The sequence below is a fragment of the Pteropus vampyrus genome, unplaced genomic scaffold, assembly GCF_000151845.1.
Source record: "Pteropus vampyrus isolate Shadow unplaced genomic scaffold, Pvam_2.0 Scaffold36, whole genome shotgun sequence".
Taxonomy (NCBI): Eukaryota; Metazoa; Chordata; class Mammalia; order Chiroptera; family Pteropodidae; genus Pteropus; species Pteropus vampyrus.
In genome coordinates this window covers 6,299,613-6,326,977 of record NW_011888817.1, presented here as the reverse complement: position 1 = coordinate 6,326,977, position 27,365 = coordinate 6,299,613, and the positions used below count along the sequence as shown (strand labels likewise).

The following is a 27,365-nucleotide window of genomic DNA, read 5'->3' as shown; positions in this document are numbered from 1 at the left end:
TTCATTCAGTGGCCAAATGGCCAACAAACCCAAGCAGAGAGGTCATAGCAAAAACAAATGGAAAAACAAAATAAAGTTTGCTATTTGTATTAGTTTTCTGTGGCTGCCATAATAAATTACCACAAATTTGAAGACTGATAACAACAGAAATTTATTCTCTCACAGTTCTCGAAGGCCAGAAATCTGAAATCAAGGTGTTGGTGGTACTGCGTTCCTCCTTAAGCCCTCTTCCAGCTTCTGGTGGCTGCTGACATTCTTTGGCCATATCACTCCAATCTCTGCCTTCATCTTTATATTGCCTTCTCAGTCTGTGTGTTAAATTTCCCTCTGCCTTTTCATAAGGACATGAGATGGCATTTGTGACCTACCTAGATAATCGAAGATAATCTCATCTCAGAATCCTTAATTTAATTACATCTACAAAGACACTTTCAAATAAAGTAACATTCACTGGTTCTGAAGATTAGGATGTGGGTCCTCCCTCCCTTCTACCCTCCCCTTCTTCTCCCTCCCACCCTCCCCTTCCCCCCTTTTTTAAAATTATTATTATTTTTTTAAGTTTATTGGGGTAACATTGGTTAATACAATTATATAATTTTTGGGTGTCCCCTTCCTTTTTAACTTAAAACTTTAGCCTATTAAGAGAGAGAAACCTATGGGTTCCTAAGCTCTGAGTAAAGGTTCCTAAGCTCTGAGTAAGTAGTACCTGTGTTGTGATACCTTGATATGATATTAAAATTTGCTTATAGTATATATTATGCCTTGCTTTTTTTGAAGGGAACTTTTCAATGAACACAAACTTCAAAGTAATATTTTTCAAATCAGTTAACAAACCTTGTAAAGAATTGAAGTTGTGATTTAGGCATCCCTGGTAAGAAATGGGAATAGTAAAGTTTTTAATTTTTTGTACCTCTAAATAGATTGAAGTTTCTTAATGAACTGGTTTAGGTAAATAGAGGAGTCAAGACTGACTGAACAAATATTTACTGAATGCCCACTATGTGCTACAGATACTAAAAAGACGAAGGTGGTCTCTGACATTGTGGAATTTAGAATCAAGATTCCACAGGAATCTTAGAACCAAGGGAAAATTAATAGTTTTAACAGAATTAGCTGTCACAGTAGAGGTCAGAGGAGTAGTTCTGAAGAATTCTTAATTATTAACTAATAATGAAGCAAGAAGTACTTTCACTAGTAACTTTGAGGTTTTAATAGGTTGGGAGATATTTTGTTTTTCTAAAATGATGCTTATCTCTGACTAGGAATGGTAAAAATTTATTTTCACATACCTTGTAATTAAAATGATTTGTTTTGTTAACAGTAGATCAAAATCTACATCGTAAATTAAAGACTGATGGTTGTAAAGAGAAATCAAATTGTTATTTTTGCTAGACTGTACAAGAAGTTAAAAAGTAGCATAAAAAGTGAATCATTTTAGGATTTTCAAGAGGTTCTTAAAGTACCATATAACGCATTAAAAAAGAAATTTTAAGTATAAATTTAAAACATTTGAAAACTAAGAACATGCTATTATACCATGAGGTCAAAGTTATATAACAGAATAGTTAGAGAATTAATGAAAGAAAAGGAATAAATAGCCTAAAGTAATATTAGGAATGCAATTTTAAAAGGGAAAATTGTATGCTCAATTTTACATGAAGGGAAAAAAAGCTTCAGACAAGGGAGGTCAGAATCTTGGGTTCTCCTGTTGGTTCTGCTAGTTACAGACTTCATGAGGCAATGCTTTCACATATTTGTTTTTAGTTTACTCGACCCTAAAAATAAGGATTATCTCTAACAATTTAATATTCTGTATTCCTTGTAGCATCATATGTTAGAAGTTTTCTTGGTTCACAGAGTGAATAGTTTCTGCCCAATAGGGTAATACCAAATGTAAAATGTCTTCTGACATCAAATTCTTTAACTATGGGGAGTTGAACACCTTTGCTCAGAACTATAAAGTGAACCAACCATGGATTTGTGTGCAGGGTGTAACTTGACTTTTTATGAAAGAGATGACAGCAAGAAAATTAAATGAGTCTTTCTGCCTGTAGTGTTGTCATGAACTTCTGTTAAGATTTGGGGGTAAGAGAGGATCACTGCAATTTAAATTGCTTTTTCGTCAAAGTTGAATTTTTTTCCTGAGGAAAAAAAGTCAGAATGTAGAATTTATATCCAATTTTAGTTTAATGTCTTGAACATTTTTGTAGAAGCATTTTAAAAATAATGTACCCTTAAATATTTTAATACACAAACCTACATAAAGCATCCAGCATTATATTCCTTTGTATCTGCTTTTGCTTCTTACCAAATCATATTTAAGTTATTATTATGCTGATTAATGTAAAATCTTATATTTTTCACATTTTAAATGAGCTTATATTAAAATAGGTTACAATTTCCATTTTAATATAGAATGTTCAGTTTTAAAATTGTAGCATAGGTAAACCATTCTGTACATGTTGGTTGTTTCCAATTTTTCGTTTCTGTGAACAACAGACTTTCTCTTTTAATAAAGTTAGCTTCTTACTCTATTTATTTTTGGGGGGAAAAAAAACAAGAAAAATTATTCAGACCATAGGCAATTTTATGGCCTCTTTTGTCATCTGACTGAAGAACAGTCTGATTTTACAGCTGTGCCTAAGTATTTCCTATCTTCTTCAAGCTCAGATAACTCTAGGTTTTGTCGTTTAGATTTATTTTTGGTAGTTTAATAGGTATGAAGTGGTATCTTAAAAATATGAAAATTTAGTTAGTAGTGAGAATCTTTTTTTCCTAAATGCCGATTTGCTCTTAAACTGTACCCTTTGATGGATATATATGTTAGTTATTGTTTGCCACATAACAGATGATCAGTAAATGTTGAATTGGTTGGGTTTATATTGTAGACATTAAGTTTATCGTAATTTTTGCAATTATCATTTCCATTTATTTTATCCTTTTAATTTTAGATTTGTTATGTTTTCATTTCATGAAAGTTTATTTTACATAACCTAATCTATTGATTAGTTGCTTATGCTCTCTTCTATTGCTCAAAAATTTCTCTCTTTTCTGTAGATGAGATAAATATACTGTTCTGTTTTCTCTAATATTTTTTGAATGCTACTAGTTCTCCATATATTTAGGATTAATCATAGTGTATGGTGTGGATATGTTTCTCTCCATGTTGATATTCAGTTTTTCTTATAATATTTTTTAAATATTGATTTTTCTCCACTTATACGCACTTTTAGATTTGATCATTGTTTTGGTATTTCTAGTCTCATGGGTCTTTTTGTGCTTTTTTATTGTGGTAAAATATACATGACAAAATTAGCTATTTTAACCACTTTCAAGTATGTCATTCAGTGGCATTAACTACATTCACAGTGCTGTGCAGCCATCACCACTATCTTCTAGTCTCTTGATGTATTTGTATTTTAACCAGAAACACTGCTGTTATTCTCAGGCAAATTGTTTAGATCTCTGAATCCCAGTTGCCCTATCCATAGAATGAGAATGATACCAGCTGTGTCTTAGGATAACAAATATAAAAATACTTGGTGTATTATAAGTGCTCAGTAAATGATAGCTCTCTTATCCTTCCCACTATAATTGGTTTTAAAGACTGATGTAGGGCAGATCTTCCTGAGTAGCCTCTATTATTCTCCTCTCCTCCAAGATATTCATTGTTATTTTTGCCTAATTTCCAGTAAGAAATTTGTGGGCGTTGGAATAAACCTTCGTTTACTTCTTATTTGAAACCTAATGTATGTATGTTCTGTAGATTATGAAGCCCAAATCACTACTTAGTATCATCCCCACTTATTACTAATAAGCACTGTTTCTGCAAGAGACCACAAAAATGTTTTCTTATGTTTTGAAACCATTTTTCCTGACTTCTTTTCTGGTTTTTGCCTTGTAAGCCTCCTAGTTTATAAATTAAAATTTATTTTGAAGAGATACCTTTAGGCTTTATGTTTGGTACTTAAGACTTTACATTGGGTGTTAAGATACTTGTTTTCTGAATTCATTGATAGAGCCCCTTTAGATCCATTATTGTTGAATAACAATACTTGAAGCTATCCTCTTAAAGCATTAGAAGAGGGTATTTTGCTTTTTGTGCTTTTTGTTTTTATTCTTCAAGGCACGTAATTATATTTGAGGATACCATGGTAGACATTTGCTAATTATTTCTTTTAAGTCCTAAAATAATTCACATAATAAAAATCATAGGTGATGATAGACCACTTTTTTGGTACTTCTTTAGGCTACTATTTTTTATAATTATTATTGCTGAGGTATATTTAATTTTGGGAGGGATGTTGTTAATTTTCTCCAGGGAAACTTCTGTAGCCTTTTCTTTGGCATGCTCTAAAAATACATATAAGGACCTGGAGGGAGTAGTAAATAGACTTCTAAAATACAGTGTAGTCAGTGATCAAATTTATGAGCTATCTGTGTTTTACTTAGAATTGTATCAGAGATATTCAGTTAACCCTGAATATCTGTGTGCACAATTAGCTGCATCAAGTTCCTCTTTCAAGACCTATAATCAGACCGTCTTCTTAATGTTGTAATTAAGAATGATGCGTATGTTTTCATTGAAAAAAACTGACCTTTATTCTGTGCTTTAAAATATTTATATATTTTTTATTTCCTTTTCTGTACTTCGAGCTATAACAACACATTGAAGTAACTTACGTTCTTGCTTGTAGCCTTTTACAACTACAGGATAAATAGTGTGTTGAACTTGTTACAAAACAGAAATTATGAGGTAGAATCTAATTAGAATTTTGAAATAAAATATTTGTTACTAATTATTTCCCTTCCAATTTCTATGGATTAAAAATTATGGCTGCCATATTACAAAAGGATCCAGCTTTTATTTTTCAACTTATGAAATCACAATATTTACAATTGTGCCACCTTTTTGAATGAAACCAAAGTTTCTATTTTTTCATTGTCAGCATTTGCAAGTAGGGAAATTTCTGTTCTGAGTTGTAGATTTTCCCAGGTTTCTGTCATGAAGGCATATAGATACTGACAAACTCCAAAAAAGTTGATAAAACAGCTATATTTAGAAACCAATCATAAGAATTGAAACTAGAAAGTTATGAAAAGATGTTACAATTCAGATTTCTTAAGGTAACTTAAAACAAGAAATTCAGAGCATGTTTTGTAATTTCTTTGGCTGTTTGGCTAAGTTGTAATTATATTCATTTAAATTACAGTAAGAGTCCACTTTCCACTTCTTTTTTTATTATAAATTTATTTATTTAAATTAGTTTCAACTATATAGTACATTGGTTAGACATCTATAATGTTGACAAAATGATCCCCCCAATTGCTCCCTCCCTCCCCTAGCCCTCCACTTAACCATCATATTAATGCTAACTGCATTCTCTCTGTCATGCTCCCCGTACCTAATTATCAACTACTAATTTGTACTTCTTTAACCCTTCACCCCATTCTCTCAGCCTTGCAACCCTCCTCCCCTCTGTCCATCACCAAATTGTCCACTATATTTGTGAGTCTGTTTTTGATTAATTTGTTCTTGTAATGGCTGAGTAATATTCCATTGTATATATAAACCATAATTTCTTTATCCAGTCATCTGTTGATGAGCATTTAGGTTGCTTCCATATCTTGGCAATTGTAAATTGTGCTGCCATGAATATTGGAGTGCATATCTTTACGAATTATTGTTTTGATTTTCTTTGGATAAATACCCAGAAGTGCAATTGCTGGGTCAAAAGGTATATCCATTTTTAATTTTTTGAAGAACCTCAATTCTGTTTTCCATAGAGGCTGTACCAATTTGCAATCCCACCAACAATGTATGAGGGTTCCCTTTTCTCTTCATCTTCGCCAGCACTTGCTGTTTTTTGATTTATTGATGATAGCCATTCTGACAGGTGTGAGGTGATATCTCATTGTGGTTTTAATTTGCATTTCTCTGATGATTAGCGACCTTGAGCATCTTTTCATATATCTGTTAGCCATTTGTATTTCTTCTTTGGAGAAGTATCTGTTCAGGTCTTCTGCCATTTTTTAATTGGATTTTTTGTTGTTGTTGTGTAAGTTCTTTATAAATTTTGGATGTTAACCCCTTATCAGATGCATCATTAGCGAATATCTTCTCCCAAACAGTCAGTTGTCTTTTTTGCTTTGCTGATGGTTTCCTTGCTGTACAAAAATTTTTTAGTTTGATGTAGTCCCATTTGTTTATTTTTTCTTTTGTTTCCCTTACTCGAGGAGATATATCTGAAAAGAAATTCCTGTTAGTAATATCAGAGAGTTTACTGCCTATGTTTGTTTTCTTGTAAAAGTTTTATGGTCTCGGGTCTTATATTTAAATCTTTAATCCATTTTGAGTCTGTTCTTGTATATAGTGTAAGAAGATGGTCCAGCTTCTTTTCTTTGCATATATCTCACTTTCCACTTCTATGTCAAGCCGTTATATTATTGAATATTTAAAAGATGCATCTCATTGAATGTAGAATAATATTAGGTTACATTAATGGTCTAAAAAGAACAACCCTGCCTCCCACAAAAACACAATTAGATTAAACTCTAAAAGTAGTATATGGAAATGAGAATGCTAAGATTTGTATAGTAATTCTGTACTTTTTTTATTATCAAGTACCGATCACCATGTCTGTTGTATAACACTTTGATCTGGTTGCTAGTAAATGCGACTTTTGATTATAAGCACGTGACACTTTAGAAGATGGTTTGAGATCTTAATATTAAAAGTTTTAGCACATTGATAAATGGTATTAATGTGCATTGATGTATTTAGTATGTTCTTATATTTCAAGTCTTTCAAATTACAGATTTTTGGAAGGAAGAAAATAGTGTATTGATGGAAAGTAGTATCTTAGATGCATGTTGCAATGGAATTATGTAATTTATACTCATTATTATTATATTTTATACACATATGTGCCAGAATGTATGTTTGCAAACTTCACACATATCACACATTGCCCATAGAATACTAGAAGATTCTATAATAAATCATATGCTTTCCTTGTAGATTGCTTTTTTTGGTTTGTTTTAAAATGACCAAAATTATTGGTGGTCATTAACCAATTAATTGATTTTTAAAGTTTTTCCCTAAATATAGAAATTACCTATGCCCTATTTATTCCTCTAAATTTAAAAGCTGAGAAAGCAAAGAAAATTTTTATGATGGAAACAACAAAGACTGCTTATTTTCATAGAAGAAGAAATAGGAGCGGTAGAAGGGAATGTCTGAATTTTTCTCTTAAAAAAGGTTTTCTTATATCATCATAGAATTTACTTCAAGAAAAATAAGAAACTAGTCCAGAATCACTAGAATATTACCATATTTCTAAAAAACAAAATTTAAGATTTTAACATTATTTTTGTATGGCTTGAAAAATTTATTTTCTCATTATTAAGAGTAGTATTTCTTGCCTTTTAAAAGCCACAACCCCTTTTGATCAATAAAAATCTGTGTTCTCCTTTAATGTTGTTCATATTTTTAAAATAAATTAGTTCTTGTGTTTAAAAACAAAATTAAAACACGTTACTGAGTATCCTTTTTTTAAAAAAAAATCAATTTTCCTTACCTTCTTCTTGACCAGAGATAGATTTTATAACCCTTTCCCCATGAGAAGGAATATCGCCTCCTTCTCCCTTGCCAAGAATGTAATTAGAGATTGCAGTTATTATAGTTATGGCCTTCATTTAAGTAAAACGTGGAATGTTATCACTTTTTGTTTAGGTGAGAGCTGGTCACACAAAAATTCAACAAATGAAGCATTTCATTTTACTAGTGATTTGGCCCTGTTTTGTTCTTATGGGATGAAATCATAGATATGTTATGTACACTTAGACAATATTAAAATCCCATTAAGACATTTCAGTTTAAAGCTAAGATATAAGTTAGTGAAACATAAAAATGTTTCATCTTTCACAGTTGTGAGTCATTTTCACGTCACATTGATTATGCTCTTCTAAGTAGAACAAAACAAGGACAGGGAATAGCTCCCGTGAGCTTTAGTTATTGCGCTCTGTAATTCTACAGCACTAGTTACCTACGTCAGGGAGTATGAGAACTTTTGAGGCTCCGTGTATGAGCTACACGTGAGTGCATTGAGCATCCAGTGCTTCTGACCTTTAAACTTTGTTTTTCTTTTGACATTCTAGATCAGGGCAGAGAGTAAAGCTGTGTCAGAGTTGGACATTTTTGTATCTGACTGTACCCCTTCCACACGTTTTTCTCTCCTTTTCCCATTCTGGAGTGTGGCTCTAAAAGTGTGTTATATTGCACCCAGATGGAGCAATAGAAGTGAAGTGGTGGTATATTGACATAATTGAAGTTTTTCATTTCCCTTTTTATGTTATTTATTGATTTTCATTACTTCTGCAATAAGATTTTAAACTTGCTTTAGCTTTATATGTTAAGTCAGCTATAGTGGATTGTAGAAGTGAAAACAGGTGTGACCTTAATTAAAAGCATAAGCAATTATATCTCTTTCAGAGAAGTGCTAGTTTCATTTTGTTAAATAGTAATGGAGTTTTTCATTTTTATAATGTACTTAAGTTTTCTAATGTCTCTCTGTCTCTCTCTTGACAGAAGGGCACAATTAGGTGTTCTTGCCAGTAAATGTAGGGCTTAGAGTCTTCTTTTTTTGTTTTGTTTTGTTTTGTTTTGTTTTAGTATGAAAATCAAGATAGAAAGAGCAGGATCTGAGAATGTAAAGGTTTTGCTTAAATAATTGACTAGGCAGTATATTTGGTGGAGCTCATTATTTCAGAATAAAATTGGGTCCCAGCTTTACATGATTATTTTTCCTTAATTCTAAGATTCGAAGTTTCACTTATTTATTTACATTATTAAAGTAGATCCAGAAAAATCAAATTTTCCTTTAAATTAATTACATATATATAGGTGGGTGTGAAAGTAATTGATATTTTAGTTTGTCCTATTTAAAGTGATTCTGTGTGTCTGTGTTAACAGTTATATAAATGTTCCACATTAAAGCAGGTTAGATGTTATCATAACTTACTGACTTGCTTAAGCTAGTTTATATCATTAAAAAATGTAACTCTAATCCTAAAAAAAAGTTCTGCACATGGCTGTCATTATAAAACATTTATTGCATTAGGACTGTAGTAACCATGTTTTAAGTACAGCACAAGCGGTTCCACGTGTTGGCTTTTGCAAGGTATAAAAATCATTGTGTATACCTATCTTGACTTGGTGGTGCAGTGTGTCAGTTTTGAAAAGCCATGTGCATCTTCGAGATTTTGAGATTGGAACTCACGTGGAAAGCTTGAGGTAACAAAATATTAAAAATTATTTTCTGATGGCCTGAATGATAATGCTTTTAGAGTACATAAAGCTTTGAATTCCCCCTTTTTTAAACAGACTGAAGACTGCTGAGAGACACTTGCAATCCAGTCACTTAAGCATAATAAAGAAATATTGGTCTTCATGGAAGAAGAGCAAGATTTACCAGAGCAACCAGTAAGTATTTCCTTTAACAATTTAAAGTTGATTGTAGGAAAGCTGATCTTAATAGATTTTAAATATTATTTAGTTATACTACAGATTCCAAATTAGAAATTAAAATGAAAAAGACTCCTTAATAACTTTCTTCTAAGAAAACAATGTTATATGTTCTTAAATTCATATTTTGTTAACAATGCTAAAGAGTCTACTTGGAAAATTTAGCATTACAAAGTTAGTATTGTATTTGGAAATGTCATTAAAAAAAAAATCAATGGCTATTCTTACAGTTTTTGGAAAATAAGAAGACATTTACCAAACTGTCAGAAAATCTAGTTTTATCTTTACCTAAATTTCCTAAAATTACCTAAATTTCCCTGACCTAAGTTTTAAAAAAGTTGTATTAACTGAAGAAAGTATAATCTGACCACTAGCTAATTCTTAAAAACATTTGAGACCCTAGAGACTAGGTTGAATTCTTAATTCCTTTGAAATATTTAATATAAATAAATAAAATCATTTTAAATATCCCCAAGTGACATGGATTCTCTTTGTTCTTTTGTCTGTTTTTTGGCTTAGCGTTTAGAAAAGGAAAGCAATAATAATCATTCTCTTAAGGTATTTTTATGTTAAAAGATCCTTTCCTTTTGTCTTGAGCTTCTTTTTCTGAAGTTATATAAATACTGATTCACTTTGCTATCTTGAGTGACCTTCTTGTATTTCATATTAAAAGAGAATATAGAGTGGTCACGTTTACCTTTCTTTATGAAAATCCAATATAGAAAAATTTGAATTTTGAAAGCACATCATAGGATATGTTTTTCATGTTCTAGATGTATTCTTTTTACATCACAGAAGGGTGAACACCAGCTTCCATTTAAATATTGAACTTCTTTAATATGTTTTTAATATTTTTCTTTATGTTTAGAAATGTATACTGATGATTACTTTGCCATAATTTTTTAGCCCTCTCACTTAAGATAAGTATAAAACTAAGAAGACATAAGCAATTAGTAAAACAACCTTTTGAAACATTTGAAATGTCATTCCCTATCCCTGGTGGGGCATTAATAGTCAGGGAAATGGTAAGGTTAAAAAGTCATCCTCGGCAGTATATCTAAGATATTCACTACAAGAACAAATAGCTGAACTAGATATATTAAATGTACCAAGGAAAATTATATCATGGAGTTTTTAATATAGTAAAAGGTCTAGTCATAGTTTCAGAAGACTAATAAGTTGTCAGAATGTGTATTGTCAGTTACTCTTTACCTGTTCAAGATAATGAGAATTGTGAGGCAGACCTGCTGGTGGGTCATCTTTTCTGCTCTGCTGCATTTCCTTGCCATTCTTTCAGTTTCTATAACATAACATATAAAACCTGATTGTTACTTCAGATGAAGGTGAAATTAAAGCAAAACTTTAAAAACAAATTTTCTGTTAACTACAAATGGCGATGGTGAAAGGTATCAGTTTCTTATTGATTTGTGTCTGAGTCTTAATTTATAAAGGCAACTGAGTGACAACACTTACAGGTCAGTGCCATTGAAAGAAAAGTTTGATGTTACAGTTTCTTTAGAAACAAGAAGCATGGCATACCACACAGGGCCATAGGGAAGCACCAGATTTGGTCAGGAGGCAGAAAGGAACTAGGAGAGCACAGGCCACAGCCTTCATTGGGATTTCCAATGTAGGCAAGGTGAGTGAGGCAAGGCAAAGCAGGGTAAATGACTTAAGTTTGGCTAGTTTGAATAATTCTAAAAGTTTTGGGCATACAGAGGTGTCTAGTATCTGGCCCTGGGTTGATTTAGAGCAGGGGAAATAGTAACTTGGAGTAGGTGAGCTGGATAAGGGAGAGGGTTCAGAGCATGGGCTCTGGATCACTGGGGAGATATAAACAACTTTGTCTCAGATTAATGGATGCCAGATAAACAGATACAGAATCTAAGGAAACAACAGAACACTTATTAACTATTAAAAATAATTAGAATAGGAAGAATAAATGTTAAACTTGGAGGAGAAATCAAATTTCACAGGCTGTAGTAGAGATCTAAAATTTGAGTAGAAGGAATGGTCCTATTCCAAGTTCATGATGATAAATGAAGCTAAGATTTTTAACCCTGCTATTTAGTGATAGGCATTATTACTGGAGTTATTTTAATCCCATTGTCTCTCCTTGTCTCTCTTCCTTATCGTATTATCTCTCGTTTCTCTACTTTTTACTCGCTGTATCTTAAATCTTAAGATTTAAGATACAGCGAGTAAAAAGTAGAGAAACGAGAGATAATACAACATCTCAGGTTCTGTCTTTTACTTTCCCTTATTGCCAGTCAGTCTTCAGTCCTCTGTAGTCGTAAATGGTTTTCTCTATGTCACTGTTTACCTGACTCAGTCTCTTCCCATCCCCTGCCCTGTCTTCATCTTTTTCAACTACTCTGAAATAGCTCATAAGATTGTCCAAACTGGAACTCTTTTGAAGATCGAAAGGGGGTACTAACCAGACTTGGTTTTGGGATAAGAAGTATAAACCAAAACTATTTCTGACAAACAGGTAGCACTTAAAAAACTTTTTTGTGACTATCAGAAGTACTCTCTGAACTCAAGTTTTAAAAGAACATTATATGCACAGGAAAAATTTTTAGAATGTATATATCAAACTCAATGCTGATGGTTTCATTATGTGGTTTTTATTTATCATTCATCATTTTATTTATTTATCATTATTTTATTCAGCTGTTAATGGATACTGGTGTTTTCACTTTTTGGTTATTTTGAATAATGCTGTTATGAACATTTATGTACAAGTTTTTGTGTGGGTATGTTTTTATTTCTCTTTGTTATATAGCTAGGAGTGGAATTGCTGGATTATATGGTAACTATATTTAACCTTTTGAGGAACTGGTAGTGAAGTACTAAAGTAGCTTTACTATTTTACATTCTGTCAGTTTCTGGATTATATTGTTTGAACCCTTACTTTTGTAATCCAGTGAAATCTGTCTCTATCCTTTTAGTTAATTTACCTGTCTCTAGTGTCAAGGTCACACATGCTTCCTATTCCTGACTTACAAGGGGACATAATTGCCCAAATTAACGCAGACAGTGTCTGAAATGTTAAATTTAATCGTATTAAATAGCTACATTCCCACCTGTTATGTTTGTTTAAATGTATTTAACAGAGTTTTTGCCTTCTTTTGTTGACTTGAAATACTTTTAAGTATTCATAATTTGTATGACTAAGCATACTAAGCATGTTTCTATTATAACTAGTTATTCTAACCAGAGAGCACTAAAATCAGATTCTTTTGTAATATGAAAGCAAGGAAATCCATTAGGAGTATTAAACGTTGCTTTTTCATTTGTGTATTAAACTGTTTCAATGTAAATGCTTTCACCTCAGAAGGAATTAGAAAAGACGAAAATCCGGGGGAAAACAGAATAGTGTGAAGAATATTTTATAAATTACTGGTAGCCTAATAAGAATTTATCTTTATTTTTGGCATGTAGGTAATTTAAGTAAAAAGACATTTCTGTTAAATGAGTAGATGATATCAAGAGTGGTATATTTACTGTTAGATGATATAATTATGTGTCTGTTAAAATTTGAAACCAACTAGTTTATATCCAAGTTTGGATATTTCATTGTGGTAAACATTCGATCTTAAGTAAAAATCCTGGTAAACATTTTACCCTGAATCTGAAAAACACTTTTTTCATTAAAAAAAAAAAAGCTCCCTGTGAAAAACAAAGAAGTCCCTATCTCTAACTCTAAAATATAATAAGGATTAATTAAATAAATCTAAGCAAGACGAGACGAAACAGTTACCCTGAATTTTTTTAGTTAATGTTAGCCATTTGAGTAGCTAGACAATTTCAAAAAACAGATCACTACATCGATTCTTTTGTATATTTATTTTTGCAGGTTAAAAAAGCCAAGATGCAGGAATCGGGGGAGCAAACTTTAAGGTATATAAAGTTTAATTTCTTTTTAATGACCTACTTATAATTTTTTTTACATGCTAATTATGGGCATGACTTGGATTGACTATACTCTTTTTGGTTTTTAGCAGCCACCTTTATGTTTTGAAATTATTTAGTTTACAGTGAAAATTCCCTCTAAAAGTTTGTTCTTAAAACACATAAGTACTGATTTAGTTTTCTTATCTATTCATTATTTATTCAACAATATATACCAAACTCATTTTATCTATGAGAGCCTGTGATATATGGAGGAGATACGATAGTGAGTATTCTTCAGTCAGATGTGCAGTATACAAAGTAGGAAGAATAAGCAGAAGTAAGGGAAATCCAAAGGATTTGGCATTAATTACCAAATGGATATGGAATACCTTAGTCATTAGCTCCACTCTCCTTAGAGAAAAGGGGCAGCTTCTTTGTACCTCATGCTCTGGCTTCTACAACACCATGGATTTTGTTTTTCACAGTTCTTACCTCCTGTCGTTTGTCTGCCAACCATATGAACCAGTAACTGCATCACCTCTAACATCTTCATTTCCAGCATCCTACCCTTTTACTACCATATTCCAGCCTATTTATCTCCTACCCCACTATTCATATCGTGTTTTACTGTACACTTCCAATTAAATGATCTATCATATTTTCACTACCAACCATCGGCCCTTCCCTCAAAAAAGACTTCAGTATCTTTCTTATACTGCTTAAATCATAAGATTTTTTACTTTAATCAGCCCCTTACAAATCATCTTAACTTCCTCCCCCTTTTCTCTATGTCATACTTTCCTAGCAAAATCACAACCCTGGTTAAACCCAACCGTCTACTAATGCCATAGTTACTTCCAATCACCTGAATATAGTGAGAGAAAAACATAAAACTATGCTATTGGTCTCAGTCTTTATCCATGATCATAGCTCATACAGGCATTTAAACACTTGGTGGTCTAACCACCTTTCCTGGTGTGCTTTATTTCCCAGTCTTGATAATTTTCTTTTTTCCCTTTTTTTTTCTCTCTTCCTTCATCCTTCCTGCCCTCCTTGCCTCCTGCCTTTTCTCTTTCTGCCTCTCCCCTCCTCTCCACTCTACTCCCATTCACTCTGCTGGGGCTTTTGTTCTTTAATTCAAAGAGAAATTAGAAACAGTTAGATAGGAACTACCTCATTTGTCTGTCACTAAATCTACCCACTTATCTGCTTCTCTACAATATTCTCCGCTGCCTTTTCCTCTGAAGTTAATTCCCCTGCTCTTACCTGGGCCTGACCTCTCCAGTCGCACAATGGAAACTATCACCTTCTTTTCCTACAATTATCTCCCTTCATCAGTTTCTTTATTATAATAAAATATACATAACATAAAATTAACTATTTCCATTATTTTTAAGTGTATAATTTAGTGGCATTAAATACATTTACACTGTCGTGCCAACCATCACCACCATCCTTCCTACTTAGCTGTGGTATTTTGGAAACAAAATGACAGCAGTTTTAGGTGTTGTGGAATTTTTCATATTTTCTTTAGAGAAAATCTGACTCGCTTGTGACTTAGCTGGAATTTCTGAGTGATATGAGAAAGAAGAGTAGAATGTTGTGGGTATTAAACCTGGCCCGGGTAGTTGCTAAAACCAAGAATAAGGATACCATGAAGAAGACTTGCTTTTGCCTCTTACCTGTATAGCCTCATAAAAAATGAGTTTGATTTAATCACTTTTAGCAATACAGCATATCATTCAGGAGCTAATGTATTCATTTTGGTTCTCCCAGTCAAGTAAGCAACCCCGAAGTCAGTGATCAGAAACCTGAAACTTCAAGCCTTGCTTCAAACCTTACCATGTCAGAGGAAAGTAAGTACCATATTCTGTGTATGACAGAAGAGGTATTCCTCTAACCAGATGATGTTATTCTTTTATAGTTATTTTTCATTGATTGCCTTGTTTGTCTCAGAATATCCAGAAGCCTTTTCTTTTCTTGTATGTGTGTTTATACTTGTGCTTTCCTATAAGCTTTATTGACATACCAGCTGAGGAACAAAATCACATGGAATCCACTTACCCAAGAAAGTCACACTTCGTGATTTTATTTTTGTTTTGATGTTGGATGTTCTAAAGGTAAGAGTGCCTTACTCAAAATCAGAAAACTTTGTGGGCCAACCTTTGCTCTTCCAGAGGGCTTGATATTTTTCCACCTTTCTAATAATCAAATGATTCTACCTATCGATCTAGAAAAGTAATCTTTTGAGAGCCCAGGATTGATATTGGGCCCTGAGATAGATCCAACTCAATAAGATACACTCTGTACTTACCAGCCCTCACTTTCCTATAGAATAAGTACATTCATATATTAGACAAAAATTTGTAGTGTTCTGTTATTTTCTTTTGGAGACATAAACTTTCTTTAGCATACCCGCTTACTCCCACAACTTGCCTTTATAGGACAAATAGTTCACCCTGAAATTAAATAGCTAGGCCTTTTCATATTTTGCCACACACTTTAAAAGAATAAATTTGTGTAAGACACTTTAAAAAAAGAAATATGTTTTGGGGGATATTTCTTAAGATGATTATGCTTAATCTTATAAACTTCCCATGTATTAAAAAATGGTACAACTTAAAAAAAAAACAACAACAGGTATGTCTTGAGTCATATATATTATTTCCTCAAAGGTACTATTTAGTGGTTCTTAAACTTTTAGTGTACCTAAGAATCATCTGGAGTGCTTGTTTGTAATATAGAATCCCAGCCTCACCTTCAGAGATTATCTATTTAGTATATCTGATGTGGACGGGAATCTGCATCTTTAAGAAGATAGCTAGGTGATTCTGATGCATATGGGAAACTCTCCATACTGTGGGAAACTGCTCTAATAAATGAAATGTTCCTAATTTTTTTAATGTCTCACTCATCCCCAAGAAATAGGCCTGTTCCTTACATACTTCAGGGCTAGGAAGTAAGTTGATTCTTTTTGCTCCTTCTAAATCATTTCTCTCCTTTTTCCCTTCCCAAACTCTACTTCCTTTGAAGTCTACATTTATGCCTTCCTCTACCTTTATTTTTACCTCAGATTGAACTCCTCGTCATTTTGATCTTTAAAAATTATATCTTCTTGTTTTTTTCTCCATCCAGACTCTTATTCTGGTGATTTCAGTGTTCATGTAGCTTTTTTATACAATACCCATCATATCCCTCTTGTCTTCATGTTCTTTCTTACTCAGCATGGATTCTATGGTTCTTTATTATAATTACTCCTTTACAAATACCTTCAATAACTTTGACTCTTTTTCACTCTTTACTGAACCCCAGTCCTAATTTAATTCAACTCTACCTTGTGTATAAGTACATTCAGATAGCTAAACATTATTGAACAAATTATATACCTAGGCCCTTACTCACAGGGCGTCAGTGGGCACCCAGCATGCTTGGAAATCCTATTACATTTCTCTAATGAGTTTTGCCTTTTAATATACCACTTTTTCTCTCAAAGCACCCATATTCACTCACCTTTTCTAATTCTTAACTGATGACTCCTCAGTTAGGAGCTGTCATACAGGAAATTCCTTTACCATCTCATCACCACCAAATCTTCAAATCTACCTGTGTTTGTACACAGGCATCATTTTTGTCAAAATGAAATAATATTCTTCCTCCTGTCAAAAGTAAGGGCTTTTACTTGTGCTAGATATCTTATCCCTTCTCACCTTCCGCTTGGGCTTTTGGTACATTTTTCTCTTCTTAATTCTTTATGTCAGTAAAGAGACATGATCTAGTATCTACCATCTTAATACAAACAAAACCCCCTTTGGCTCCACATCTCCCACTAGTTATAGACTTCCTCTTTGTTCCATGACCCATTGGAACCTCTTGAAAGAGTTGCCTCACTTGATTTCTCACCTCCCATTTACTCTTCAGCCCTCTCAAATTTAGCTTCCAACACCACTCTTCCAGTGAAATTGCCTTTGTCAAGGTCATCACTTTCAGTAACTGAAAACCTACATTCTTTGTGATGGATGATAAGAACTTTGGATCTAATTGAGATTGTCTTCATTTCTCTCAAAATGGTTATGGATGAGTGTAATCTACAGATTTCGAGTAATTGTTAAAGAACTGGAATAATGGCAATGGACAAGATTTTCTATGATAAACTCATAGATGTTGTTTTGTCTTACTGTTTGGCATGAACATACCCTTCATCTGCTCTTGACCAGAGTTCCCTTTTTGAGTCAGATACTCAGGGAGCTCAGCTAGACATAAATTTAGTTGGTTCACTCTTAGTCCCCATTCATAGTAGAGCAACCTGCTTTATAGATGTTGAAGGAAGTTTTTGAATAGTTCATGAGTCTGGTACAAGCTCTTTTTGATGTAACTCTATCTACCACATGGACTGAAATAGTGCCTAATGAATAAGATTTTGCTTCTAGTCAAACTTGAGTTGAATATTTATAGCATGTATCCTAGAGGAAATCGTGAGAGTCAAGCCTTCACAGTAGCTATTCTAGATGAAGTAATGGAAGTTCAAGAGGACACTAGCTATAAAAGTCTCTTTACTTGACGATTCATCAGAGCATCACATCAGTTTCTCTGGTCTGTCTCTGCTTTGCCAGACTTAAAGCCTTTACTACAAAGCCGAAAAGGATAGCATGTATCCAAGAAGCATACTTGTATCTTTCTGCTGCTGGTTATACACAGCAGTAGCAACATTTTTTCTAATAAAATTGGGTCCCCCTGAGTCTGTCTTCCTGCAAGTCATTCATATGGCCTTTTACTTAGAGAACACCCAGAGAATGAATAAGTTGAAAAAGTGTAATATGGTTTCCTACATAGGGACCTTGCCTCTTAAGTTTGCCTATGGGCACAGCAGAGAACTTAGGAGGTTGCTTCATCTGTGGTTTTAGATCAGAGATGGGTGAATGTAGAGGTCAGTTGGTACTACTTTCAGTTCTTTTCTATACTCCCCACATTCTAGCTACTTTTACTGTCTCTAAAAGTCTCTAAACCCATCATTAGAAGAGTGAGGTATTTTTTACTACATAGTGTTTCTAAATTTCCAGTGTCCAAGCTGTATTTTGTTATTTAGTTCAAAAGACTATACAGTGAGATATGCAATTTTCCCATTTCATTTTTGAAATGTTCTAACTTTTTACCTGGTGATATCTTTCTTTCAGTTATGACATGCACCGATTATATCCCTCGCTCATCCAATGATTATACCTCACAAATGTATTCTGCAAAGTAAGTTGAAAAATTATTTCAAAATCTGTATGCTTTTTCTCGAGGTTCATTGCAAAATTTAACTTGCTATTTAACTTATTAACATTTAACTTATTTTCACCTCTCTTGTTCTCTCTGTCCCTACTCTAATTTTTTTATTTCTTCTAAATATAGAGTCTGTGTAACATTCTTTTAAAAAGCAGGCGGTTGCCTGGAATAGATCACTATTAACTGGAAGCTCGCTCTAAATGAGTAGACACAAATAAAAAATACTGTTAGTGATTAAAGCATGTCACTGATTGACCTCTGATCATTCTCTCCTCTACCATGATAGATCAATAAAAACAGCTCAAGCCAGCCTCATACTGGGACTTCTCAGCCTAATCTATGTTCAGTTTCTTGATTTTAGGAATATCCTCAAAGTAGAACTGAGCTCGAAATTAGATAGGTTTAGTGGGTTGAAGTCACCAAGAGGCAAGATTTGGGGCCTTCATGGAGCAAGATCAGCACTTAAGATCCACCAAGTTAATCATTTCCAAGATGAATAGGTATAAAACATTGTGTATGCCAAGCTACTGGTTGTGCATTGATAGTGAGCCTGCACATACATAAATACATACTAGTGTGTTTATTAAATTAGGATATATTCTTATGTGCTTATATATCCAGGATACATAAAGAAATTGATAACAAAGGTGAGTGATGCCTGTGGGGCTGTTATAAAATAACTAGCGTTTTTTCCCTTTTTGTGCTCATTTGTACCTTCTGATTTCGCATCAGTTAAAATATATTCTAATTAAAAACTCAACTCAATGAGTTCTCCAAATTCTAATCTAGTATTAACTCTAATAGCAGTCTTTGGTCACTCATTTTCATGTGGTGGTCTTCTGTGCAATGACTGAACCTATTCTCTGAGATCATTATGAAGGAGATAACAAAATACTTTGAGCTATAAAGACACTAATGAAAAAGGATATGATTTTTAATGTATTTGGAGATTAATCTAAGATTTTAAATAATTTCCATGCAACTTGCAACTACAACCTGAGCTATTTCCTGGTCTCAGGTCTGGCTAAGAAGAATAGAAATTTTCAAATTCAGTCTCTTAGAATCTACTGAGATGTGAATGTATTGCATATTCCAGTTCATTCATCCATTCATGCACACCTGCTGTATTCAGGACACCTTATTAGCTATGCCTTCTATCTTAATTCAGACTTCCTTACCACTTACCTGAACCATTGCATTATAATGGCTTTTAAACTAGACCTCTATTTCCAGTTTTTTCCCCTTCTAATCCATTTTACAAAGCAATGTCAAACTAATCTTTATTAAAGAACAGCTTCGATCTTGTCATTCTTTGCTCAGCAATTTCAGTGACTCCCACTAGTTTCAAATTTGTCCGAACCCTTAGCCTGGTATTTCAGGTCTTGGCTATCTATCTTTCTCTCGTTACTTCTCTTCTCTTTACGTACCTCCCTTTATATAATCTACAGGCTGGAGCTCTTGCTTTCCTTCCTCTGTACTTTTGCTAGAGTTTTTCTCTTTTCCTAGAACATCTTTTCCCATTCCTGCACATCTTATCTGCTCAACTCACATACCACTCTATAGCCTTCCTTCATTTTCCTCTCCACCAAAGCTGAAAAGAATCTTTTACCTTCTGAAACACCCCTTTCCTTCAGTATTTTATCTTTATGATTTATATGCTACGTATAACACTTTTTCTTGCATTGTAAATACAGCATAACTGCTATCTAAAAAGTTAGTGCATAAAATGTAGGATCCTTTCACTGCATGAATAAAATGACCAGATCATCTAGCTAGTTTAACATTCCAGAAGTTTCACTGCTGCATTCAGATCCCTAGCTAAACCTGATGTGGATGACAGTATACTCTGGCTTAAATATCAGTGGGGAAATTCTGAGTCCTATCTGGGACTTCCCAGCGTTTAATAGTTATCTGGCTCCTGTTTTGTAGGCTTGATCTGATGATATTGGGGCCTACCTGTACTCCCTGTTTTTTTTAATATGGTTGCTTGCCTTTTTTCTACCAGCCTCACCCTCTTTTCCAACTCCCACTTTCCCTCTTAGAACTTTAGTTTGGCCCAGAGGGCTGAATGGAGAATGAGAGCCAATTGCAAATCCTGTTCTATCCAATTTTCTGTTACTATAGGGTTTTGTTCTATATGCGGACATAAGGGCATAAACAAGTTTAATCCATCTGTGTATCTCACATAGGGTCATACATGTAGCATACCACAAATGTTTGCAGCATAGCAATTGGACCTTAGGAGGATATTTGAAACTATTAAATCCTCCATAAATTTGTTTCTTAGATGGTTGTAGTAGAACTTGGAAAGGAAATACTGACTCTTCTTTCTGAGCACAGTAGAAGACATTTTTGTGGAAGGTCAGTCTCCTCATTGCTGATTCTTTGCACTTAATGGTATTAGCTTTTTCTCCTATTTTTCGTTATTCAAATAAATTACACATGAAAGTTTTTGTTTCTTGAACTTTTCCAGACCTTATGCACATATCCTCTCAGTTCCTGTTTCGGAAACTGCTTATCCTGGGCAGACTCAGTACCAGACACTACAGCAGTCTCAGCCATACGCTGTCTACCCTCAGGCCACTCAAACATATGGACTACCTCCTTTTGGTAAGGCGCCCTATTATAAACAGTTGATAAGAGTGTTGAGTTTTATCCCTCAGAAGCATATCTTTCCTCAGAAAGCAAGCATGGCTGATGAGGAAGCTGAGGAATGGCTTGTTCTTTGCAGAGCACCTACTCAGTTATAGATGTGATAGAACTTGGGTATGCAACTTTGCAACAGTATATTTTCCCTTCTAATCCATTTTGCAAAGCAATGTCAAACTAATCTTTTTGATGCATGTAATATAAAATCACAACTTTTCAGTACTCATTTGTTTAGCTACCAAAATTTCTAAGGTACAAAGTCTTGCCTGTAAAGCTTGGAATCTTTTGTGTTTGAAAACCATGGTACTTTGGTTAGGTAAGCATAATAAATATATTTTGAGATTGTCGGTTTCTTGCTAAAGCCAGGTAATCTAAATATCCAGATAGAATATGCCTTATAGTTTAATTTTTTTTTTTTTGGCTGGGGTTGGGGGAAGTGGTCTTTTTCCTTCTCTTTTCTCCCCCTTTCCAAACTGATCAATCGATTATTGCTCTGGTGAACCAAAGTTACCTTAGAATGGGGGAAATCCCCAATTTCGTAATACCTTATCGTGTGCATAGAGTTTTGTTTTTGTTTTTAGGTATCTTGGATATGAATTATAAATTAGAATGATTTACTAGAAGGCAGTTTGAGATTCTTTGGGCATTTAATATATGTACTGATTTGTCCTCTGCATGTATAAATTAATAGATATATTCAGTGTGCTTTATTGTCTATTCTCTGCTTTCCTAGAACTTGTGTCAGAAAATTGAGAGAATACTGTATTATAATAAAATATGCAATATGTTAATAAAATTCTATCTCTGTAGCCTTTACTGAGACTAGGTGGCAATTAGAAATATCTTCCAAACAGATCACCTCAGGTTATAGATATTATTAGCGTTGCCTGCTTTTGGTTTCTACGTTCTTACTTTTCCTGGTCCATTTAGTTAGTTTTTTGTGACAATGACAGTTTTCTTACTTTTAGGCTTGTTAGCATTCCTTGGCTCCTGGTAACTACTAGAAACAAAAATTGGGGGTTATGTTTAATGATAGTGCTGGTTGATAACTTCATGAAAGAAGAGAAACAGAAATGCTCTTGTTTCCATGTTAGTAGCCCATTCCTCCATGTCTGTCAGTTTTAGCCAGTAACCTTGTATTTGTGGTATATTTAACTAGCCAAGACTGAGCAGTCCTTTTGGAAACAGAACTCTATGGTTATGTTTGTGTTCATTTATTTTTGCGTATATTAAAGCTGATTTTTCAATCGTTAGTTAGTAATAAGCAAGCAAGTATAAAGTATTTTCACTTTTTTTATACTGTTTTGATTTAAATTTATTATTAGCAAGCCCAAAGCCCTTTATGACATCGTTGAACAGTTGATCATTCTCGCTATTCAGTGTTAAATAAAACTCCTATTATATCTCTGAACTCAGATTATGGAATACCTAACACAGTGTCATGTGCATTTACGGCCTAGATTTTATGGTATCTTTTGTCACTGCATTTCCCTTGTATTAAAGAAAGAAAATTCTATAAAGTAGATCAATTCCGGTTAAAAACTTGAAAGAAACAGTGTTTATATTATGAAGAAATAATGGTTATAATGGGTTCTTTTAATCTGTTTTTGTTTAATATTTGGGGATGAGAGAGACTTGTTTTATAAATTTATCTAATTCAAAGAGAAGTAATCATTAGTTTAATTTGACTTTAAGTAATATATGAGACTTATTGGAGAGAGATTTAGATTGGGGTAATGTAAACGATAGGTATAGCATATTCTCATAATTTATAAAGAATGTTATAAGGAAATGTTTGGAATACTTTTTAAAGTGACTTTTTCTCATGTTTTAACATGCAGCTTTTTAAAATATGTTCATTCAAATATAAAATTTCATTTATTTCTTCTCAGAAATTGAGGATTTTGGAAATTTTGTCATCTTAATGCTGCCATTAGCACTAAAATTAGATTAGCCAGTTTTTATTTTATTTCAGGTATAAACAGAGCTTCAGAAAATCTCATAATAATATTGCCTAATATTTATTGAGTGCCTACTATACCAAGCAGTATGCTAAGAATAAGTACTTTACATTATTGTCTTATTTAATCCTCTGAACAGTTTCAAGAAGTAGTAGCATTATCCCTTTTTACAGATGAGAAAACAGGCTTTGAAGGATTAAGTGACTAGCTTGAGTTCATACAATTAATAAATGCCTAGGATTAGAATTGAACCTAGAAGTGCTCATAGTTGAGATCTATATGAAAAAAATAGTCTCAGAGTTGACTTTGAAATTTAAAAGTTTCCTCTTGAAGAAAGGAGAAAAGACTAGAGGAAATCTAGGAAGCCTGTGAGTAATCTTTAAAAGTAAAGGAAGAGTCTGTGATCATGCCACCCTGAACAAGCCTGATCCTGTCTGACCTCGGAAGCTAAGCAGGGTCGGGCCTGGTTAGTACTTGAATGGGAGACCACCTAGGAAGACCAGGTGCTGTAGGTGTAAAAAAAAATAAAAAATAAGGGATCGTAAGCTGACAAGGTCCTTGCAATCTGTGAGGTCAACCAAGGGTTGCCTTGCCTATAAATGAAGGGAGGGAGGGAGGAAGAATGGAAGGAAGAATGGAAGGAAGGAAGGAAGGAAGGAAGAATGGTCACATTCTTTTCAGAGCTATGTAGAAATGTAGTAGGATGGAAGAAAGAGGATTAGAGGTTTAACTTGCAGTGACCTGAATGAGTATGTGTGAGAAAAGGGTACTCATTTATTTTTAAGGGCTCATAAAAGATTACCTTTGCTGCCATTGTTCCAACTTCTTTTAAAAGAACTTTAATGTGAGATGGAGATTCGACAGTATGTATTAAGAACCTGAAGGATATTCATTCCATTTCTCTCAGCAATTTCCACTTCCAGGAATTTATCCTATGGAACTAATTAGAGATACCCACAAAAATTTACTCCCCGAGATAGTCATTGCAGCATGATTTATAATAGCAAAAGATTGAAAATAGCGTACTTTTGAATCGAAAGGTTTGTGTTAAATTGTAGTGTATTCATAGAATGGAAAACTAGCCATTATAAATCATATTCTTAAAGAATATTTAGCATCTTGAGAAAACAGGTTATTGTTAATTGAAAAGAGCAGTATGTAAAATTGAAAATACAATATACCCAGTTAGTATTTTAAAAAATATTACATAAAGAATAATTTGGAAGGAAAAAAATGTGAAATGAACGGTACAGGCACTATACAGATTTGATCAGTTACTACAGACTCATGCAAAGCGAGGACACAGTTCCAGTATACACAGGTTTCAGTTAATAGTCCTGTGCAAAGTGAGAACTGCCTGTATTTTTGTTTGTGTGGTGAGACCGCAGTTTTTCCCTTATACTCTCTATATTTTCCTAATTTTCTATCATATACTTCTACTTATTTTATAATTAGGATAAGTACTCAGATTAAATTACTTAGTATTTATAATAGCTATTTATGAAAGCTCACCCCAGTGAGCTATTGAATCAATGAACCAAAATATTCTTTCATGTTTTTTTCTCACATTGACACGTACTTTAATTCCTAACCAAACTAATCTTCTCTAAAGATACACTATTCTGATACTACAAACCGAATTGCTCAGATCAGTTTGGTTATTGACTAACGAATAGTAACATATTTGTGCTGAGGAACATAGGTAGAATTTGTGATAAGACCCCAGTATGGGGCAGCAGAAGAATAGCACTCAGAGACAGACTTCTTTTCCCATTGTTAGACCAGCTGTTGCTCCACATCAGGCTCTTGGTGCTTACAATGCTTGAGAAGCTTTGTAGTTTGTAGGCATAAAGCTGTGGACTACTAGTCAGGAAACCAAGCTTCGGTTTCATCATTTGCTATGGGCAGTAAGTAATGCTGTGCAGCCTCACCATTTGGTCATACTACCTATGACTTGGAATTCTTTGAAGGGTGCTTTTTTAAAGGAGGATGTTTATGTACTTAAAGAGCAGGGCTACAGTGATGCTAGAGGCAGTGTCCATATTGTCTTCTCCCTCCAGTCTCCATAAAATAATTATATATTAAATATCTACTTTGTGTTTCTGGCCAAAAACATTCAACACTAGCTCTTCTCCTACTTGTCCTAGACATTTTGCCTTAATTTTTGATCTTATAAGAAGGGCTGGTTTATAGACATTTTACATTTTGAAACTTAAAAAAAAACTGAATAATGATACTAGCAAAACATTCTCAGTTAATAAGATAATAAGATAGTATTTTAGTACAGTGTAGTAATGAACATGTTCGCAAATATAACACCTCAGGTTCAGAACCTATTTAGAAAAAAATCATATTGATTACAATAAATCTCGGAGTTATCGTGACATTGAAATGTGATTTGCGTACTAAAAATTGTAATACCACCAAGAATCGTGGTACTAATATTCAAATTTCATATTATAAATTAAAAAAAAAAATCCTTAAATATTTTTATTGTCGGAAATCAGGCACAGCAAGAACTTTAGCTGTGACTAATCTGGACAAGACTTTTTAAATAATCATAAACTAAGGGTGGAGTGGGGCACGGGGGCGGGGGGGAATCCTCCTAATTCACACTAGAAATGTTGATATTCCTCAATCTCCTCAAGTAAATTATTTCATGTGTTTAATAGATCAGAAAAGAATATGATTTTTAAAAAATGTTTTGAGTTTGGGCCAAGGCAATTACCATGACAATGTCTAATTGTCAGCCTTTTAAGATTTTCACATCTTCCTTTACTCTTCTTGTATTTATTTTTCAACAATTTTACAGATTCGAGTTGCACTAAGATATCTCAGTGCCCTGGTGAAGCAGAGGTTATTATTATTAAAGCATTATACTTCTGTAAATTCCTTACCAGATTAGGAGTAAATCAAATGAATTAATGTCGAATTTGAAGCTGTGGCTGACGTTGGTATTGATTTCTTACCTGGAGTGTGTTTGATCGATGAACTTTCTTGGACCTAATTATTAGTTTCAACTACTGATTCAGCAACTGTAGCTATTCAGAACATAGTGAACAACCAGACAGTAAGTTCTTTTATAGACTTTCGCATAGCCAAAATTATCACAAAAACTATTCACTTGTAAAAGGCATCCTTAGGATCTCATGTAAAAGCAAAGCTTTGTTTATGTTTTCCTAGTTTACTGAAAATGAAAAGAGAGATACAACCAGAGACAAGAGATTGTCAAGAAGTGACAGATAACAGAGAAAAGGCAAAGTGATTGAAAAACCTAAAAATCATAGAACTATAATTGAGTTCTATTTAGTACATTTAGACAAATGTCTTCAGATATCACAGTAGCCTCTGTCTCTGTAATACAGCACAGCACAATATTGGTCTTTGTAACAAAACTGAGAAAATCTAAAGGTATGCTCACTGCCTCCTTCCTGCTAAGAAGGCAGGAAAAGGATATAAATATATTTTAGAAAGATTGTCACTCAGGAGCATTGTGATAAAAAAAATTGAAAATGAACAGCTATGATGTCTATCTGTATGAGATAGATTTGTATGTTCTGACATTGAAAGATGTCTCTTAGAGGTATTGTGTGGAAAAGCAAATTATGAACAGTATGTATAATATCCCATTTTTATTAAAAAAATAAAAAAATTAGTAAATACACAGAAGAAATCTGAGTGACTCTTCTGAAACTTAATATTGGTTAAGTCTGGATGATGGGATTACAAATGACTGTTTTTTCTAAGTTACATATTTTTATAATGTTTTTAATTTATAAAAATAAGCAGGTATGTCTTTTTTAATCAGAAGAAACAAAGGTAACAAAATAACCAGCTTAAGAAGGCAGAGAAGTACTAAATACATTTTAGAAAAATTTGGTGCTTATTTAATGGGTAAGTGAATTTTAAATTTATGTGAAATGTCTCCCACCTTACAATGCGGATAAATGATTTATTGCTGTACATGAACATCAGGCACTCTTTACGACAAATACTCCAGTTGGGTGTCATTAGCTCTTTTTCTGAACCCTAGTCAATTTGCCCCAACCACTGAAATTAACTTACAT

General features: G+C 33.4%; 1 protein-coding gene and 1 pseudogene across 2 annotated transcripts in view; both read left to right on the top strand.

The window, feature by feature from the left end:
* EYA3 (EYA transcriptional coactivator and phosphatase 3) overlaps nucleotides 1–27,365 on the top strand; it is an 87,199-nt gene that overhangs the window by 19,601 nt on the left and 40,233 nt on the right. For both annotated transcript variants that reach the window (XM_011357720.2, XM_011357721.2), the window contains exons 2-6: nucleotides 9,386–9,484; nucleotides 13,386–13,429; nucleotides 15,200–15,279; nucleotides 18,595–18,661; nucleotides 21,162–21,298. In XM_011357720.2, coding sequence (XP_011356022.1) covers nucleotides 9,452–9,484; nucleotides 13,386–13,429; nucleotides 15,200–15,279; nucleotides 18,595–18,661; nucleotides 21,162–21,298 — 361 coding nt within the window. In that variant the 5' untranslated portion in view covers nucleotides 9,386–9,451. The remainder of the gene's footprint in view (nucleotides 1–9,385; nucleotides 9,485–13,385; nucleotides 13,430–15,199; nucleotides 15,280–18,594; nucleotides 18,662–21,161; nucleotides 21,299–27,365) is intronic.
* On the top strand, nucleotides 23,695–23,813 carry LOC111738228 (annotated as a pseudogene).